The sequence below is a fragment of the Nicotiana sylvestris genome, chromosome 2, assembly GCF_000393655.2.
Source record: "Nicotiana sylvestris chromosome 2, ASM39365v2, whole genome shotgun sequence".
NCBI lineage: Eukaryota > Viridiplantae > Streptophyta > Magnoliopsida > Solanales > Solanaceae > Nicotiana > Nicotiana sylvestris.
In genome coordinates this window covers 133,878,552-133,898,694 of record NC_091058.1, presented here as the reverse complement: position 1 = coordinate 133,898,694, position 20,143 = coordinate 133,878,552, and the positions used below count along the sequence as shown (strand labels likewise).

Genomic DNA, 20,143 nt, shown 5'->3' with positions numbered 1-20,143 from the left:
AAGATGATTCAGGAAGAGCTTCCCTTTTTAAATGCAGAATTGTTGAGGCTCGTCACCCGCTTCTACGAACCTTTGGGTGGCAAGTAAACCGACCTCAATTACATGGTACTTGCAAAGGTGGAATCAGGATTTGAAGTTTATGGGTTCCGGAATCTAATTTGTTTAAGTTACTGGGTTCTAAATTGATAAATATACATATTCCATGAATTTTTTAAGACAAATACATAGTTGGGACAAAACTATTGGGTTCGACCGAACCCGTAGGTCGTGTTCTAGCTCCGCCCCCGGGTACTAGACAGTATTTCCAGGCAGATACATATGCGAGATATGAACTCTTAGAGACTCCTAAAAGAAACATCAATTATGGTTAACTTAATCAATAAGGCTCATCTACAAGCAAGATTTCCTTCTTTTACATTGACCAGCCTCAAGTCACATGATGCAGTAAATAGATCTCTAGGGAGGCTGCAAATAGTAAATTGAAGTAAATGCTCAAGATAATAATATTCCTCATTAAATAACACAAAACTAGAACTGAAATCATCTACGTGCTGGATTTCCACCTTGTGCTGCTGCATCATATCCAGGACCAGCATGACCCGGTGGAGTAGATGAACCGTGAGGGTTATTACTCGTAGGTGCTACCTGTCCTTGAGTTGCAACACCTCCTTTATTCAATGCATCATAGTTAGAGGCCTTGGCAGGATCATAACTGGCTCCCCTTTGCACATCATAGCCTGATCCTCTCTGCGCACTATAAACAGGTGCCCCATATCCATCATAGCCAGGTCCTCCATAAGCTTCATAACCTGCTGCCCTCTGAGCATCATATCCAGGTCCCTTCATTGTATCATGTCCGTGCCCCCTCTGAGCTTCATAAGCTGCTAAAGCGGATCCTCTCTGTGCATCATAGCCGGGACCAGTTGATACCATTCCCCGTTGTGCATCATAACCAGGCATATTTGATGAATCATAAGGAGGCCTGTTCGACGGAGGTACAGACTGAGCTCCAACATGCGGAGATGTAACCACAGCAACTCCTCCAACATTGGTCGCTGTTGGAAGGGGGCCTCTGCCCTGCCAAGTAGAAGGAAGAGATAAGATTGACATTTGGCACTCACAAATACTAATAAAGGAGAACATTCATTTAATCCAGAATTTGGTCAGGAAACAGTTTTGGTAAAAAAACAAGACTTCAATCCCTTTATAATATTGAATAGCAGACTTCAATTCCTCTTATCCGCTCTGAAGTTCAAGAGTCTATTGGACTTCAAATAATTGAACCATACACCTCTACTCAGCAAAATAAGTCGGGCGATAGAATGAATACAATAGCATGTTTCGAGTAACACCATTTTGTTAAGAGGTAGTAACACCATTTTGCAATGAGTTATTGCAGCGATTTAGCTTAAACTTTTTAAAAGCTTAACATGATTTCAAGAAACGCCAAAGTGCTTTCTATGGAAATGTTCCTTTTAACTTTACATCCATGCAATTCAGATGGCTCACCTGAACCAAAGTTGATAAGGAAATATAAATATTCAAACGGAAAAAGGAAGTCCAAATCTAAAATATCCATGAGTGATGAATCGATAGTGATATTCATGCACTTACCAGAAAGAGTTGCTAATGTTAGAGGAACAAGTTCACCCTGGATTTAAGAGTCAAAATCTAAGTAGGTAAACTAATTATTAAAAGTTTCACTTCACAGCTTTATTCCCCTTGTTTTTATTTTCTCCCCTGTTCTCCCATTTTTTGTCTCTTCAACGAATATTTTTGCTCAAAAAGAGAACACAAAGATTAGATACATTATTTTTTGATAAGGCACAAAGATTACATACGTAGTACTAATTTCTACCAGCTCAATTCTGATGATCATAATCTAGAGAACTCTGGAGTACTTGAAGCATAAAGATAGCATTTAAAACTACATAACAACTTTTCAACTTCATCAATTTGAGAAGAATCATTGTAGAACCAACTAATACATGAGCAATGACAGATTTAAAACCTGATAAATTCCATAGCCCTCTCCATAGATGTTTTGTCCAATAGCATAATTGTTAGCGGCATCATTCTCATTATATCCAGTAGCACCACCATATGGCCCACCTGCATATATATTACCATAAATGTTAAGTTTTCAGCAACTACTACGTCCAGTATAGTTACCAAAACAAAAGAGAGAGAAGTGGTTAAGCAGATGTGATACCCGTTCGTCTCTCAGAGTTAGAAGTGTTTAACTCTGCCCTAAGCTTTTCCACTTCTCTGGACATAGTCATGTAGTTCTTCTCCATCACTTGAAGAGATTCAAGATGATCACTGTACAATTTCCTCTCATACTCATAGGTACTCCTGTCAACCGAATTACAGAATATCAGACATCTTTCGATCAAACAAGAAGTTAGCATTCATCGAAAAGCATTACCAAACATTATTTCCCCTTGCCTCTCCAATGCTTGCACATGACAAGCTATGTGTCCGACATCCTTGAAGTGTCTCCTAAATAATTTAACCTCATATATCTAATATAAATCTAAAATGAACTAGTCCAGACACTGAGTTAAATCTTTTACATCAAATTGTTGTGGCGACTACTACAGTGAGATATCCAATTGATTCTGTACAAATACTCGCCCCATCATGATTTGTTTGTTTCACATTTTTCAACAGGAACAACTCTGTTCTAATTTAGTGGAGGGAATCTGATCCATGATTATGAAGTGACTAATAATTGCTCAGATTAGCTTTGGTCCTGAAAATAGAAGGTGAAATACTAGGAAGTCATATCACAATGGGCTGGATGGGTGGGGGTGAATGGGGGGCGGGAGAGAGAGAGAGAGAGAGAGAGAGAGAGAGAGAGCACAATTTCCTTTGGTAAATACTGTTTTATGGAAGGCCTTGTCAATTTTCTTCCATTCAATAGCTTTTACAAATACTGTCTTAAAACCCATCATAAAATTTTTATTCCAACACTCAAATTTAATAGAACAAAAAAGACATCTTTGACTTGAATCAATGTACTGTTTAACGTCCCCAATTGGGGGAGCAGTACTTTCTTAAGAGCAGCTTATATAGGAAAGTTAATGAGTTCAACTTTGGGGTTAGGACAATTTGATTAAGCCACAACAGAAACCTAATACTTTAAATGGTCAGCGGTTTTCAAGGACCCAAAATTTTCAGTACATGAAGCCTAAAATTTTTTATAGGTCCAAACATTCTTTATTAGACCCCATTCTTTGGGGAGATGAAGCATGAAATTCTCATCTTCCTTTTTAATTCAAGTTTACCAAATCTTCCAAAAAAGTTCAGTGATCTTATGATTCTTGATATCCAAAGATAGTATCATTGAAACTAAAATCTACAAATGCGCTGACGGGAATGCCTAATTTTGCTACACAAGGTTTTCAACCCATGCTGGCCAAATACTGCTTTTCTTTCCTTAAGTCTTGCTAGCTTTCCCAAAAGAAAACCTTTTGCTTCTGGCCAAGGCTGATGCATATATAAGTTCACAACTTATTGATAAAAATTTAGATGTTTTATAATTTTGAAAGTCCCTAAAGTCAACCTGCATATTAATTGGAAGTTCATTATGCTTAAAGGATATTTACGCTCAAAAGGAAGTCACAGTCTCATTGAGGATTACTCTTGAAACAGACATATATACAACTATTTCTGTTATCTAATTTTGGAGGAAGTAACCAATGTGTACACTAAAAGGTTTCTGAAGGATAGTGTGCTATGGATGTACCTTAGCAAAAAGGGTAACTTTTCCTTCCAGGATCTGGGCATTCATTGCAGGTCTAATTACGTCAGTTGTTAGCTTGTAAAAAGAGACAGTTATCAAATAATTACCGGCACTGTTGATACTCCTTTTTTAGGGTCTCCATCTCAGTCAACAAAGGAGGAATCTGTTGCACATCAGTGTGAGCCCTTTGAAGATCCTGAGTCAGCAGTTGCACTTTAGTAACAAGTTCCTGCCTTGCTGCAAACAAAGCGCGAGCTTCACCTTGTGCTTGAGGCAATTCCGTTTTGATAGGTTCAGCAGCTTGAAGTTCAGCCTCTATCCTGGCAATTTTATCCTTAAGGCCTCTAGTCTCTTGTTCCCTGTTAGACTTGACTGCTTCTATCTGAACATGCAACATTTGCAGGTCATGTTGTGCAGCAGCCAGTTCTCGCCTCAAAGTTCCATGGGTGGCAGCAAACCTCTGGTTTTCTGTGGTAAGTTTTTGCATTTCAAGATGCTGGCCAGCAATCTTCTGTTCCAAAATTTCTGGAGGAGGTAGCCTGTCAAAAGGAGGGAAATCACCTGGTGGTGGGTTTCGTATAGGAGGACCATAAGGATCAGGGTTGCGTAGAGGAGGACCATAAGGATCAGGATGCACCAAGCCGGGGCCAGGAGGTGGCCGCCGAAGGTTGGGAGGTGGCCCTCGACCTTTGCTTCCCATTGAGAGATTGTAGGAGGAACCTGTAAACAAGATGTACAATTACAAAACATATAATAGGCATCCAAAAGAGTACAAAATTTTAGTACATTCTATCAAATAAAATCAAGGAAGATAAGACTTGTTTGAGAGGATATATCGCATATGATAGAATGCAGGAAAAGAGTAGCATTGCCACATGGTGTCAAAAGAAAAAAGAAGTTGGAGCACTTGGAATGGACAGATCCTCTGGGGAATTGACACTGTATTTGTTCCTTATAGCAAGTAGCTTACCCCTCCATTTACCATCCAGTTAGCAAATCCAAAAACTCAGAAACCCAAATCTCCCAGCAGTAACATGCTACATCCCCTTCACTTCAAGAGGCCAAGCAGACAATTCTCTAGAAACAAACTATTACCTTCCTGTGACTTGAGAAATAATGCCCACAAAATCATATGCAGATTTGGTTCCTTAAAACAGATCCCTTTCCTATTTCCAGAGAAAATTTTCTGAATTACCAGTTCTATACCTCCAATTTTCATGGTATTAGTTGAAGATAATTAGTTCAACAGCAACATACAACATCCCAAACGGCCCAGTTGATATTTATTCATCCTACAGCTCTTTCAAGACCCGAAAGACAGAAACTTTGCCCGTATTTACTCCAAAAAAAAACTGAGTTTCATGCTTTCCAGATATACAAAAAAAAAAAAAAATCAACCTTGGTAGTCAATAAATCAATCAATTACACCTCAATCTTAAACTAATCATGTCCGTTATATAAGCCCTCTATATTATTCCGCTCTATTTGAGCTCGTTTCATTAATCTATGGTTTCAAAAGAAAAAGATTAATTTAAGTGACAAGGAGGGAAGGAACTAACCTAATTAGGAAAATAACAAACAGAGCTCAAACCCTCGTTGGCAGTCGATAAGCCCACTGCGGTGCCAAGGCTCGAAGCCTTTATGGGAAATCCGAATTTGAGCTGAAATTCTCAGTGCGTCTCCGTTCGACGGAGAAGAAATTAGGGGTTTATATTTTTGGTCTGAAGTTTGTAATAATCCACACACCTCCTTCTAGTTTTAGAAATTACAAAACGTGCTTTTCTCCCCCTTCTTGCAGTTGCCGGCCAATTGGGCCGACCGATACCCGACCCGACCCAAAAATTTTGAACGGCAAATTAGGTCCATGTCAGCCCAGTTGAGAATCTGAAAGGGTTAGCGGGTGAAGTACATAAATAGTCCTCAAAGTAGATGGTTTTAGATTTTTGTCCTCGCGAGTTCCCTGGATAGAACTTCAAATTTAACAAGTGTTGATCATCGCTTACCCCATGAACAATACTTTTAACTTTTGGCCTTGAAGGTCTGCCCATAGGGCAAGCATGGATAAAAAATTAAAGATCACTCTAAATATCATATTTATGTAATTTTTTGTAGTGGGTCCAATCAACTAAAGAATTAAGAGGCCCGATCATGATCCAAATTTTGCACCTCCGCTAAAATCAACATCATCCAAAATATCCACAATAATAATTTGATATCAAAAATGAATTTTTACATAGAAAATTATCTGAGAAAATTCATATAAAATTTCAACGACGGTGTGTGTTGAACTAAGAGCTATTGACAATTGTGTACAACTAATTAAATGTAATAAGTTAGTGGTGTGGTTAGTCGATAGTTAGGAGTTAAACAATAGGGAGTTAGGCGGTTAAGTAGTTGAGTAGTATAAATGTACAATAACTTTCCTTTTTCCAATTATGCAGTTATATAGTAACAAGAGCACAATTGCTCATCTGCTTTCCTCTGCTTCTTCTCAGCTTTCATCACCATAGCTAGGAGTAGAATCTAGAGTTCATCATGGTATTAGAGCTTGAGTTAACGATCTACATCACTCGATTTCAGCTCTAGATTCATCATCCTCAATTTTCTTTGTTACTCACTCATTCGAACTGAGCAATTGCTTCGATTCCCAAAAATTAGTGTTAGATCGATTTTAAGCAATTGATATCTGTTGTGTACAACATTTGTGTGAGCTAGATTTCCATTGATAATGGCGATTACTGAAGAGGACAGTAGATCGAATCCATGTGCTGTAGCTGCAGCACCAGTGATCGATCAACATCATCCTTTGTTTCTGCAACCCAGCGACATTCCAGGTAGTTCACTCATCAATGTTAAGCTCACAGGACCTGAGAATTACACATTGTAGAGTAGCAATATGCGAGTTAGTTTGTTCGAAAAAAGTAAGTTAGGGTTTGTAGATAGAAGGTATCTAAAAGAGAAGTTTCCTCATGTTCTTCACGAACTTTGAAAAAATGTAATGATATAGTTCTATCATGGATTATTCTGTGAGTATTGAATTGTTGAGTGTCATGGTCTATGTTTCGAGTGCTCACAAGGTGTGGATGGATCTCAAAGAGACATTTGACAAAGTTAATGACTCTAGAGTATTATATTTGCATAAATAAATTGTAACCCTGACTCAAGGACTTTCAACTGTGTCGGCTTATTTCTCAATATTGAAGGAGCTGTGGGTAGATTCTCTTATGTCCTACCCTGGGTGTGGTTGTGAAGAGTCAAAGAAGTATGTAGAGCACTTTGAGTTCCAAAGGCTACTCCAATTTCTCATGGGCCTAAATGAGACATACTCCCAGTTAAGCAATCAGATCTTGAATATGTCTCCTAGGCCTTCCATAAACAAAGCCTACTCAATGATTATATTAGAAGAAAGCAGAAGAGAAATATCCCATTCATCTCAAGTATCTGAAATTAATGAAGGCACAACATTGTTCAGTAATAAGGGAACATCCACTGGTGCTCCAATTAAGCTGAATGCAAAAGGAAACCTTGGGCAAAATCACAACTTCTTGGAAAATGAGGTGACAACTTTGTTTAGTAGCAACATGAATGTAAGTGCTAGCTATGGTCATTCTGGAGGTGGTAATCACTTAGGTCCCAACTACAAACCCAGAAAAAAAATCTACATTGTGATTATTTTAACTTCAAATGTCACACTAGGGAAACTTGTTACAAACTAAATGGATATCCACAAGATTTTAAGCCAAAGAAGAAGGGTGGATTTGGTAATACAGTTAACTATGCTTAGACCAATGTTAGAAACTATGCATACTTCCACTGGTCCTGCACAAGCAGGATCTACTGCTAACTTTGCAGGAACTTCACAGATGCAACAAGCAAGTCAGAACTTCCAAACTGGAATTCCTCACTTCACTCAAGAGCGGTAAAGTCAAATTCTTCAACTTCTAGGAAAGTAACCTGAGTGCAGTGGTTTTGCTATGACAACAAGTATGCCATTATGTGATGATGTTACTAAAATTCTGGCTAAATGTATTGTAGACTCAGGGAAGTCACATGGTAAATGATTCTAATTGGTTGGTTCATGCGAAAACTATTAGTGATAAAGGTGGAAAAGTTCACTTACCTACTGATAGTGTAGCTCATGTTAGTCATATATAATCTACTTACATTCTTAAGGATCTAATAGTGTCTAATGTGATGCACATTCCTGACTTCAAGTATAACCTTTTATTTGTATCCAAGCTCACAAAGGAAATAAGGTGGTTTGTTATGTTCTTCCCTGACATCTTCATTTTCTAGGAGCTCTTCAGTGGATAGGTAAAGGGAATTAGTAGAAAGGAAGATGGTCTGTATGTGTTCAACTCTACTTCAAAGAAGTCAGTAACATTACAAGCTCAAAGTCCAATTGCAAAAACTTTGAATGTTCCAAGGCCAATACCCACTATAAATATAATAAAGGTTCATAATAAGGTAGTGAATTTAGCTTTGTGGCATAAGATGTTAGGTCATTCACCTCTAGATAATTTGAAGAAACTGAATGGTTTTCATGATTTTTAAGCTGCTAAATGTAGTAGTAAAGACAAGCATTGTACGTTATGCCCTTTAGCTAAACAGACAAGATTACGATTTCCTCTTAGTCCTACCTTGTTTAAATCCTGTTTTCACACTTTTCATGGTAATGTTTGGGGTCCTTACAGAGTCCCTACCTATGATGGAAAGAGGTATTTCTTGACTTTGGTGGATGATGGCCTCAGCTATAGACTGCGCTTTGTTATGACTCGAGAGAATGCATCAAGTGCTAGGTTCGACGAGTTGGTTGATATTGCTCAGCGGTTAGAGCTGGTCCATAGTTAAGAACATGAGGAGAGGGAGGCCAAGAGGCCTCATGGTTCGAGTGGTGTCAGCGGTATTCCTTCTGGGGGGTAGTCCTACCACAGTAGGGCCATCCCTATAGGCCTGCTTAGATGGCTCGTCCGGTTTATCGTGGCGCATAAGCGAGCCATGGTTCATACAATGCTCATCTGGGCCAGTCATCTCTCAGTGCTCTCCCAACTTAGAGTTTATCCCGTGCTCCATTGGTTTAGGGTTCATCTATACCAGATCTTTCTAGCAGTTATTCTAGCTCTTGAGGCTCGATTCAGTCCCTACCACCAGCAGGGAGTTGCTTCGAGTGCAGGGAAATTGGGAATATGTGGAGACAGTGTCTCCGTCTCTTGGGAGGTCCAGTTCAGCAGAGAGGTCAGGATGTGAATTCCACACCAGTTACTTCACCAACAGAGTTGAATGAATTGAAAGAGCAACTTCAGGAGCTTCTTGATAAGGGGTTTATTAGGCCTAGTGTGTTGCCTTGGGGTACATTGATTCTGTTTGTGAAGAAGAAGGATGGTACTATGCAGATGTGCATAAACTATAGGCAGTTGAACAAAGTTACAATCAAGAATAAGTATCCTTTGCCACGCATTGATGATTTATTTGACCTGCTTCAGGGAGCGAGTGTGTTCTCTAAGATTGATTTGAGGTCCAGATATCACCAGTTGAAGATTCGGGACTCGGATATTCTGAAGACGGCATTTAGGACCCGCTACGGTCAATATGAGTTCTTTATGATGTCTTTTGGGCTGACCAACGTCCTAGAAACATTCATGCATCTGATGAACAGTGCATTCTAGCCATATCTTGATTCATTTGTCATAGTATTTATTGATGATATTCTGGTATACTCACGTAGCTAGGAGGAGCATGCACAACATCTTAGGATAGTACTACCGAGGTTGAGGGAGGAGACGCTTTATGCCAAGTTCTACAAGTGTGAGTTTTGGCTTAGTTAGGTGACGTTCTTGGGGCACGTGGTGTTCACTGAGGGGATTAAGGTGGATCCAAAGAATATAGAGGCGGTTTAGAGTTGGCCCAGACCATTTTCAACTATTGAGATTCAGAGTTTTCTCGGCTTGACCGAATATAATCGCTGCTTCGTGGAGGGTTTCTCGTCTATTGCAGTGCCTTTGACCAGGTTGACCCAGAAGAGTGCTCCATTCAGGTGGTCGGATGAGTGTAAGGAGAGCTTTTAGAAGCTCAATACAGTCTTGACCACAACTCAAGTTCTAGTTTTGCCTTCAGTGTTAGGTTATTATATAGTGTATTGTGATGTTTCTCGGATTGGTATTGGGTGTGTCTTGATGCAGAAGGGTAGAGTGATTTCTTATGCTTCGTGTCAGTTGAAGCCCCATGATAAAAACTACCCTATTCATGATTTAGAGTTGGCAGACATCGTTTATGCATTTAAGATTTGGAGGTATTACCTTTACGGTGTGTCTTCTGAGGTATTTATAGATCATTGGAGTCTCCAGCACTTGTTCAAACAAAATGATCTAAATTTAAGGTAGTAAAGATGGTTAGAGCTACTAAAGGACTATGCTATCACCATTTTGTATCATCCCGGGAAGGCCAATGTGGTGGCTGATGCCTTGAGTAGAAAGGCGGTGAATATGGGTAGCCTCGCATTTATTCCGGTTGGTAAGAGACCGTTTGCATCATATGTTCAAGCCTTGGCCAATTAGTTCGTGAGTTTAGATGTTTCAGAGCCCACTCGTGTTCTAGCTTGCACAGTCTCCCGGTCTTCCTTGTATGAGCGTATTAGAGAGCATTAGTAGGACGATCCCCATTTGCTTGTACTTAAGGACACGATGCGGCACTGTAGTTCCAAGCAAGTTACTATGGGAGATGATGGGTTTTTACAGATGCAAGGTCGTATTTGTGTGCCCAATGTGGATGGGCTTCGTGAGTTGATTCTTGAGGAGGCCTATATTTCCCGATACTCTATTCATCTGAGTGCCGCCAAGATGTATCAAGACTTGCGACAACATTATTGGTGGATGAGGATGAAGAAGGATATAGTGGGGTTTGTAGCTCAGTGCCTAAATTCTCAACAGGTGAAGTACGAATATTGGAGGATATGCTATGCACTTGTGTCATGGATTTCAGGGTTTTTGGGATCAGTTTGTGCCGGCTTGTAGAGTTTTCCTACAACAATAGCTACAAATCAAGCATTTAGATGGCACCGTATGAGGCTTTGTATGGGAGACGATGTTGGTCTTTAGTGGGTTGTTTTGAGCCGGGTGAGGCTAGGCTATTTGGTACTGACTTGATCCAGGATGCTTTAGACAAGGTTAAGTTGATTCAGGATCAATTTTGCACGGCGCAGTCTAGACAGAAGAGCTATGTCGATCGGAAGGTTCGTGTTGTTACTTACATGGTGAGGGAGAAGATACTGCTTAGAGTTTCACCCATGAAGGGTGTTATGAGGTTTGGAAAGAAGGGCAAGTTGAGCCCTCGGTATATTGGTTCTTTTGAGGTGCTTGAGAGGTTTTGAAAGGTGGCTTACAAGCTTGTATTGCCGCCTAGTATATTGAGTGTTCATCTAATGTTTCATATTTACATGCTCTGGAAGTATGTCAACGATCCGTCTCATGTTTTGGACTTTAACACGGTTCATTTAGATAGGGATTTGACTTATGATGTGGAGCCGATATCCATTTTGGATCGGCAGGTTTGAAAGTTGAGATCAAAGAATATAACTTTAGTAAAGGTGCATTAGAGAGGTCAGCCAGTCGAGGAGGCTACTTGGGAGACCAAGCGAGAGATGCGAAGTAGATATCCACGCATATTTGAAACTCCAGGTATGATTCTATACCTATTCTAGGGCGAGCGTTCGTTTAAGATAGGGAGGATGTAACGATTCAGCCAATTGTTTTGAGTATTATAGCCCGTTACCCTATTTACTGCTTATTACATGCTCATTGGTTGTTATGTGACTTGTCGGGGTAGTTGGTTTGGTTCCGGGGATATTTCGGAATGAGTTGGGACATTTAGTCCCAAGGTAGGAAGCCTAAGTTGAAAGAGTTGACCGAATGTTGACTTGTATGTATATGACTCCAGAATGGAGTTTTGATGGGTTCAATATCTCCATATGATGATTTTAAACTTAGGAGTGTGTCCGGATATTGATTTGGAGGTCTGTAGATGATTTTGGCTTGAATTATCGAAATTTGGAAAAATAGAAGTTTGGAGAGTCGAGAAGTTTGAGCGAGAGTTGACTTTGTGGTTACCGAGCTTGGATTTTGGTTCCGGAAGTTGGAATAGGTCTATTGTGTCATTTATGACTTGTGTACAAAATTGAAGGTCAATCAGAGTTGGTTTGGTATGTTTCGACATTAGTTTTTGAAGTTAGAAGTTCATAAGTTTATTAGACTTGAATCGATGTGTGATCGTGGTTTTAGTGTTGTTTGATGTGATTTGACGCTTTGAGTGAGTTCGTATGATATTTTAGGACTTGTTGGTATATTTGTTTGAGGTCCCGGGCATCTCGGGTGTGATTCAGATCATGTTTGGCCTATTTTGAACCTTGGAGGAACTGCTGCTTTTTCTGTGTTGGTTTCCTTGTATGCGATCGCGAGTGGAGGATAGCGATCGCGAAGAGTTGTTATTGGCAGCTGGGGATTTGTTCTCTGCGTTCGTGATAGTGTGTTAGCATTCACATAGCTTCGTGAGGCTCAAGTCATCACGTGCGCGAGGGGGTCCACGCGATCGCATAGAGGAGGTGACAGTTGGACGTCAGGCTTTATGCCTACGCGATCACAGAGGTTTGAACGCGTTCACATAGGGTCAGGTGTGATGACCAACAAGTTCGGGACTTGGTCTTTGCGTTCACATAGGCTATTTATGAGGGAAGCTTACTTTGTTCTTCCCGATCATGAGGGACTTTCCGCGGCGTCGAAGAGCAACATCTGGGCAGACTGTTAAATATCAAAACGAGGGTTAGAGTTAGATTTCATAATTTGATTTTGGGAGCTCAAATTGAGGTTATTCTTGGTGTAATTTTCAAGGAAGTTATTGGGGTAAGTGATTCTAACTCAGATTTGGTTAAATTACATGAATCTATCATTGTTTTTATCATTTAATTAGTGTTTTGGGGTTGGAAAAATTGTATAAACTTCATAGCTTTAATTTGAGGATTTGAAGGTCTAGTTGTGATCAGAATAGAGTAGTTTTGGTATGGTTGGTCTCGTGGTTAAATGTGTGTTCGAATTTTGTTAATTTTATCGGATTCCGAGACGTAGGCTTGGGGTTGACTTTTTGAGTTAACTTTTGACTTTTGTTAAAGAACTTAGTTTTGTCATATGGAATTGATTCCTATAGCTTGTGTTGATTGTATCGAGTTGTTTGTGGCTAGATTCGAGGCATTCAGAGGCCGAGTCACGAGGCAAGGACATATTGAACTAGATATTTGCACAGTTTATGATAAGTAACACTTCTAAACTTGGTTCTAAGGGTATAAATCCTTGAATTACGTGTTATGTGGTTGGTGTTGAGGTGACACACATGCTAGATGACGGGCGTATGGGCGTGCACCGTTTGAATTGTGAATCGGTCGGTTCCGTGGAACTGTGTAGTCAAATAATCTTGTTATTATCCATATATTCTCCATCTATTAGAGAAATTGAGCTGTGATTCATGTTAGAAATCATGCTTAGGCCATATGCTGGTACTATTGGGGGACCCACAGAGGTCGTGTTACTATTGAATTACTTGCTTAATTTGCAATTATGAACTTAGTCATATCTATCATTTTCATATCATATCTAGTCTCTATTATCCATATATTGATACATCATATCATCATTGTTTGGGCTGATTGTCATGATATTCGTGAGCCCAAGAGACCAGAGAGAAGGGCTTGATTGTGAGGATGTTTATGGGATCGATCTGCACATCGCAACATGATTTATTTATTTATTCCATGATTGGCTTATTTTAGCGCTTGGTAGGATTCGTTCCTCTGGAGTCTGACTTAGCAGCAGTGAGTGCAGGTACCTTCTGAATGCGAGTGCCGAGTGATTGGGAGGATTGAGTGACTGTGAGGACTTAGTGACTGTGAGGACCGAGTGACTGTGAGGATTGAATGACTGGGAGGACTGAGTGCATTAATACTCCGAGAGTATGCATTTGATTTTATCACTGCGTTGTATTACAGTTGGCATGCATAATTGACATGTAGATATATAGATGTATCATTCCTCATTTCAGTCACACGTGGCATATTTTATCTGAATTGAACTTAAACCATTGAACTTGAAAGCATGTCTATATTTCTGTACTGTTAAATTCTATATTTGGACTGTACTTGTTGAGCTCGTCACTACTTTCAATCTAATGTTAGGCTTGTTACTTATTGAGTACATTGGATCAGTTATACTCATACTACACTTTGCACTTCATGTGCAGATTCAGGTACTTCCGGATATAGCTACTGGTAGCTTTTGGAGCTTTATCTGTTGGAGACTATCGAGGTAGCTGCCTTGGCGTTCACAGACTATATTGTCATTTAGATGCTCATGTATTTAGTGACACCCAAATTTTGGAGGATTTTGTATTGAGTTGCGGTATTTTTTTATCAGTTATTTATGAGGTTTTACTCTTAAGCTTATTTTATTATGTTTTAAAATGTAAAGATGTGTGGTTTATTGTGATTGTCGGCTTGTCTAATATTGTGATAGGCGTCATCACGACATGTGATATTTGGGTCGTGACACATGTGCATCGGCTTGAGGTTTTAGAGAGGCGTTGGAGACGATTATGGGACTTTGGAGCGAGGTAAGTCTCTTGTCTAACCTTGTGAGGGAGAAACTACCATGTAGGTATTAAATTATTATATACTGCTAGTTGTGGGTTCTACGTACGCACGAGGTGACAAGAGTCCGTACGTAGCTAAAAACATATTTATGTCCGGGTAGACTTAGGACTTTATCATGCAATATTTGTATTATTTAAGCTCAATTTGTTAGTTTAACGACTTGAATTTATAATGGGAATTGATTTGGGATTATATTAGGCCGAGATTTACCATCTTAAGTTGTTGGGAGAGATATTTGATAGTTGGTAAAAGTCATATTTACTTTATGCTCTTGTTCTTGTGCTGCAAAGACGTGACCCGTAATTCGATAAATTTCTTCTCTTCCCGGGGATCGGGCTAAACGCATCGACAGTATATATACATGGATTGGGCCGTATGACCTCGGCATTGTATGTACATGACTATATAAATCGGGCCGAATGACCTCGGCATAATTCGTGTGTAAAATTGCTAGGAGTCCGAATACCGACGAGATTTTCCCTCTTGATTGAACTTGGAAATTACATGATATCCCATTGTGACCGGAGATTGAATAACTTGACGATTCTTTTTTGTTGATATGGCATGTACTATATAGAAATTTCAAATTGATATTTCGTTAAAGGCTCATGTAAATTATTGTTTCTTATTGTGTTGATGTTGTTGTATTTCATGTCTACATATAATTCTTGTATTTATTTATTGGACCACTAGTAAGTGTCGATGCCGACCCCTCATCACTATTTTTTTGGGGTTAGGCTAAATATTTACTAGCTACGCGTTAATTTACGTACTTATGCTACACTTCTGTACTAAACGTGCATGGTTTGACAGGTTCATATGATGGTCATCCTGGCATGTTGGCGCAATTGTTGAAGGGACTTTATGGTAAGTTTCTTTCTATGCTATGCACCACGGCCCTCAGAGTCTCTATCTTATTTATTTACTTGATCCTGTCTATTTTATATCGCAGACATATGTTGTATTATTATTGCAGTCTTTAGCAGAAGCTCATGCACTTGTGACACCGCGTTTTGGGGATGTTATAGAATTTATTTATGGTTTTGCTTAATATTGACACACTTTTACTTTATATTTTATTTAAATTGTATATATCTACAATTTTCTAATGCATTAATTTCCTTATCTAATAATATTCATGATTTTAAAAATAATAAAATGAGTAATTAAGTTGGTAGTTCACCATTGGCTTGCCTGACAACGATATTAGGCGCCATCACGACTTATTGTGGGAATTTGGTCGTGACAGAATAGCTCACAGTTGAAACACACTCCACTACTCAGCTTACAAATCTGCTTGGGAATCTCAACTCTTCCATTACCTGCTTTAGGTATACCTATTTGACAGAGTCATATGCCTTTATCATGTCAACTTTTATCATGCATCTAGAGGAGATATGTTTCCTATTATAATATTTTACCAATTCACGAGCCAGAATAATATTATAAGTAATTCTTCTCCCAAGTATAAAGCCTGCTCGTGACTCTGAGATAATACATGCCATGATTTACTGCAGTCTAGTTGCCAAAACTTTAGAAATCAACTTATATAACACAGTGCAATATGCAGTAGGTATGAAATCTTTCAATGTGTTTGATTTGAAACTTTGGGTAGTAAAGTGAGGGTGGTGCAATTTATGGCTTTATACATGATTCCTTTTGCAAATAATTCCTTCACAATAATACATACTTCCCATTTGATTATAGGCCATGCCTTTTTATAAAACACTGCATTGTACATATCTATACCAGGGGCCTTATCATTCCCAATAGAACATAGTCCTTTGTACATCTCATCCTTAGTTACTTCTGCACATAAGTCTAGTTGTTGCTGGTGTGATAGTATAGGCCTATTCCTCATTATTAACATGTTGACCACAAGTAATTTGCCAGCTGAAGCTCCCATCAATGATTTGTAGAAATTAACCAGTTCTTCTTTAATAACAGCTGGATCAGTCAACTTTACCCTAGCTAAGAAGTTGAGTACAACAATATATTTTATTTGGCTTTTCTCTTTCATCACTGTTGAGAAATACTTGTTATTAGCATCACCTAGCTTGATCCAATTTGATCTTGTTTTTTGCTGTAAGATATTTTCTTGTACAAGGGACCACTTTTCTAATTGTTGCAACTATTTTATCTCTTGGGATAACATGCCATCAGTGTACTGGAGGTGCATTTGTGTTTGAACATCATTCAATGCCCTTCTAGCTTGATTTATCTTCTTAGTAATTCCTTTAAACTCCTCTGCATTCAATTTCCTAAAATTAGTTTTTAGAGCCTTGATTTTATACCATATATTCTTCATTTTGCCAATGGTTTTTTTCTTTACCCGTCCTTCTTCCACTATGTACTTAAACAATGAGTGTTCAGTCTATACATTAAAAAATCTAAAAGGGACCTTTATGTTTGATACAACATGTCTAAATGTTATCACCATATGAGCATAATCTGGGATAAAAGTCTCTCTATAAGTAGTTACCAAGTGCCCAAATTGAATCATTTCAGGCATCATCCCCCAATATTCTATCTAGTTTGTTGCACACTCTATCACTACCTTGTTGCTTGTTTGACCAAGTATGATAGTCCCCAATCCATGGTACTTCATTAAGGAATAGGTTTTGGCAACAATCAGAGAAGTCTTTAACCTCTGCCAGAGAAACAGGTACCTTTGATACTCTATCCGGAGGCTTCAATAATGAATTAAAATCCCCACTTATCATCCATGAACCATTTATTATTTGAACAATGACCTGCAGTTAGTTCCATAATGCTTTCCTCTGTTCAATTATATTATAACCATATACCACAGTTACATGACAATCCATACCAGTTTGCTTTCTTTTAACATGATAATGAATAAATTGTCCTTACTCCTCAATTCATGTATGTCATATTCTTGTGTACCTCATAATGGCAAGATTTTTCCATTTGCAACACTCCTATAATTATTTATAATATCCCATTTGGGTGCTATCCTGCTTTCTACTACCTTTGCTACACTTTCTTTGACTTTACTTTCGAGTAGACCAGCTATCAATATCTGTTTTTCTATGAAGTATTGCTTTATTTTCTTCTGTTTATACCTTTTATTCAATCCCCTTATATTTCATATTAACAATGCTATTAATTATGAACACCACATCCTCCTTTATCAGGAGGCATCCTATTTCCTCCTTTTTTTCATTATGCAATGGTTTGAATTCATTCTTTGTTGGAACAACATATGTTTCCTGAGTGTTCCCCATTTCTCTATTTTATATCTTCTATTTACTTTCATCTGACTTATAGGTTTGGATTTGAATTTTGAATATTCTGTATTATATCCACAATACCAGTGATGCCATCAACCTTTACTTCTTTCCCCTATTGTTGTGGAAGAGGTCCTTTTCCTTGTTCATCAGTTTGTTGTTGATTATTTACGTTACGCTAAGAAAAATACTAAAAAGGTACATATAAGCAACTTGCAATTCTCCTCAATTTACCTCTATTGAGAAACTGGTTGCTTGCTTTCTCTCTCTTGGCTCTCGATGCATGTTATGCTAACACACACTAATCGAGAATAGCCATGGAAGGAAAGCGAGGAAGACCAACAAAACTCCGATAGTTACGGTAGCTCAATAAGTGCTACAGTTATAGCAGACAGACTAGAACTAGGAAACACACAACATGTAAATACACCGATTGAGGGCCAATTTCAAGCAAGCTCATTGAAGGCGGATTTGCAACTCACCAATCATGGAGTTTCAAAGCGATTGAACCTGAGTCCAGAGCTAATAGATGGTCAATCTACCGTACCTAGCAAAGGGGGAAATTCTAGCAGCTACTATGATTAGTACAGAACAGGGGTTGAAGGTTTTGCATGTGCCGATAACAATGGATGTAGAGGGTGGTTCAGATCTGGGTACGAAGAAGAAGGTAGAAACAACACCAGAGGAAGTGAAACTACCTGACACTCCATGGGCATACCTGTTTGTGGAAATAGATCATCAGAAAATGGTATGATGCTCTCTTATATTGCACCTGAAATCATTGATGGTACTTATGTGGTGAAACTTGATAAGGATGCATTAAAATATGAAACAATAAAATAAAATTTTTCCTTTGTCACGACCCAAACCACTCCGGTCGTGATGGTGCCTATCACACTACTAGACAAGCCGATTCAACATCAACAACGTAAAGGCCTTTTGTAAATTCATTTCCAAATCAATTATGATCACAAGTCTTTCATTTTAATATAACAAAATATGCGGAAAACAATTACGCCAATACATCCACACTGCTCGATCCTGGTGTCACTGGTCATGAGCCACTAAATACAACCCAATACTGTTAGCTTAATACACGATAAGATTGAAATATAAAATACTAAAGATAGGAAGGAGGAAGGCAAGGCTGCGAACGCCGTGTAGCTACCTTGCAATCTCCGGATAATACTCTGAAGGCAACAATCAGCTCTCACTCGGAGGCTCTGGCACCTGGATTTGCACACAAGGTGTAGGGAGTAACGTGAGTACACCAATTTAGTAAGTAACCAAAGTAAATAAAGGCTGAGTACAGTGATGAGCATTTAAAATCATATACATACTCTAACATAGAATCTTAATAGAAATATCAAAGTCAAAATTTGTAGTTAAATTACCGAATATCTCGTAAAAACTCCAGTTTCAATGAAAGTTCTTTAAAGCATTTGTTCAACATTTTTTCAATAGAGGCTCAGTATAAAAGAAGAGTGAAAATAATAATTTCATAAGCAAGCCCCTCGGCAATGTACCACTCATAAGTATAGCCCCTCGGTCAAGCCTCACAGTCACTCGTTACTCAGCTCTCGTCAATCAGTACTCACATTGCACTCCCGCTCAATAGATATCTCATAATAATAACCGTTGCGGCATGCAACCCAATTCGTAAATACATATAGTCGACTACGATCACTGGGGGTGTACAAACTCCAGAGGGGCTCCTACAGCCCAAACACTATATTGCTGCGGTGCGCAGCCCGATCCAACATATTGCTGCGGCGTACAACCCGATCCATATATACATAAATATCGCTGCGGCATGCAGCCCGATCCATATATATATATATATATATATATATAAATATCACTACGGCGTGTAGCTCGATTCATAAATATATGTAATCCTTATCATCAGGTCCTCGACCTCTCTCAGTCATTAACCTTACAGCCACTCGGGCATTTAAGTGAAAATCAGGGAACTCAGCCCAAACCGTTTTTCATATATTTGAAAGTAGAGTAATGAAACTGAATCAAACAATAAATAGGTGAAAATCATGACTGAGGATATGCTTTCAAATCAAAACAGTGTGAGAAAAGTAGTAAAATACCCCTGAGGGTCCAAATAGTTCGGCACAAGGCCCCAAACATGGCATTCAACCCAAATTAACAGGTTCATTTCTAAAATACATAGATATTATATAGAGTTTATCAAGATATGCAATTCTACAGTTGCCATGGGACGCACCAAGTCACAAACCCTACGGGTACACGCCCACACGCCCATCACCTAGCATGTGCGTCACCTCATTTATCAAAACAATACAAAATTCCGGGGTTTCATACCCTCAGGTCTAGATTTACAATTGTTACTTACCTCAAACCGGATGAAAATCTATTCCGCAATGACCTTGCCTCTCAACTCGGCCTCAAATCATCCGGAATCTATCCAAAATCAGAATCATA

The 20,143-nt window shown here is 38.9% G+C and overlaps 1 protein-coding gene across 1 annotated transcript; it reads right to left on the bottom strand.

Moving 5' to 3' along the window:
• Nucleotides 1-346: 346 nt before the first annotated feature.
• On the bottom strand, nucleotides 347-5,483 carry LOC104228826 (protein FLX-like 2). Its single transcript, XM_009781373.2, has 5 exons — nucleotides 5,308-5,483; nucleotides 3,856-4,468; nucleotides 2,213-2,355; nucleotides 2,012-2,112; nucleotides 347-1,077 (listed from the first exon to the last, which is right to left on the bottom strand). Exons 2-5 carry the CDS (start codon nucleotides 4,446-4,448, stop codon nucleotides 541-543), a joined length of 1,374 nt encoding a protein of 457 aa, XP_009779675.1. The 5' UTR covers nucleotides 4,449-4,468; nucleotides 5,308-5,483; the 3' UTR covers nucleotides 347-540.
• Between the last annotated feature and the right edge of the window lie 14,660 nt (nucleotides 5,484-20,143).

Excerpts from the sequence above, each read along its gene's own strand:
- LOC104228826 (XM_009781373.2), bottom strand. The coding sequence starts at position 4,448 with ATGGGAAGCAAAGGTCGAGGGCCACCTCCCAACCTTCGGCGGCCACCT. Across the intron at positions 2,113-2,212 it reads TAACTCTGAGAGACGAACGG|GTGGGCCATATGGTGGTGCT; the intron begins GTATCACATCTG and ends ATATATATGCAG. Across the intron at positions 1,078-2,011 it reads AGGGCTATGGAATTTATCAG|GGCAGAGGCCCCCTTCCAAC; the intron begins GTTTTAAATCTG and ends TCTACTTGGCAG.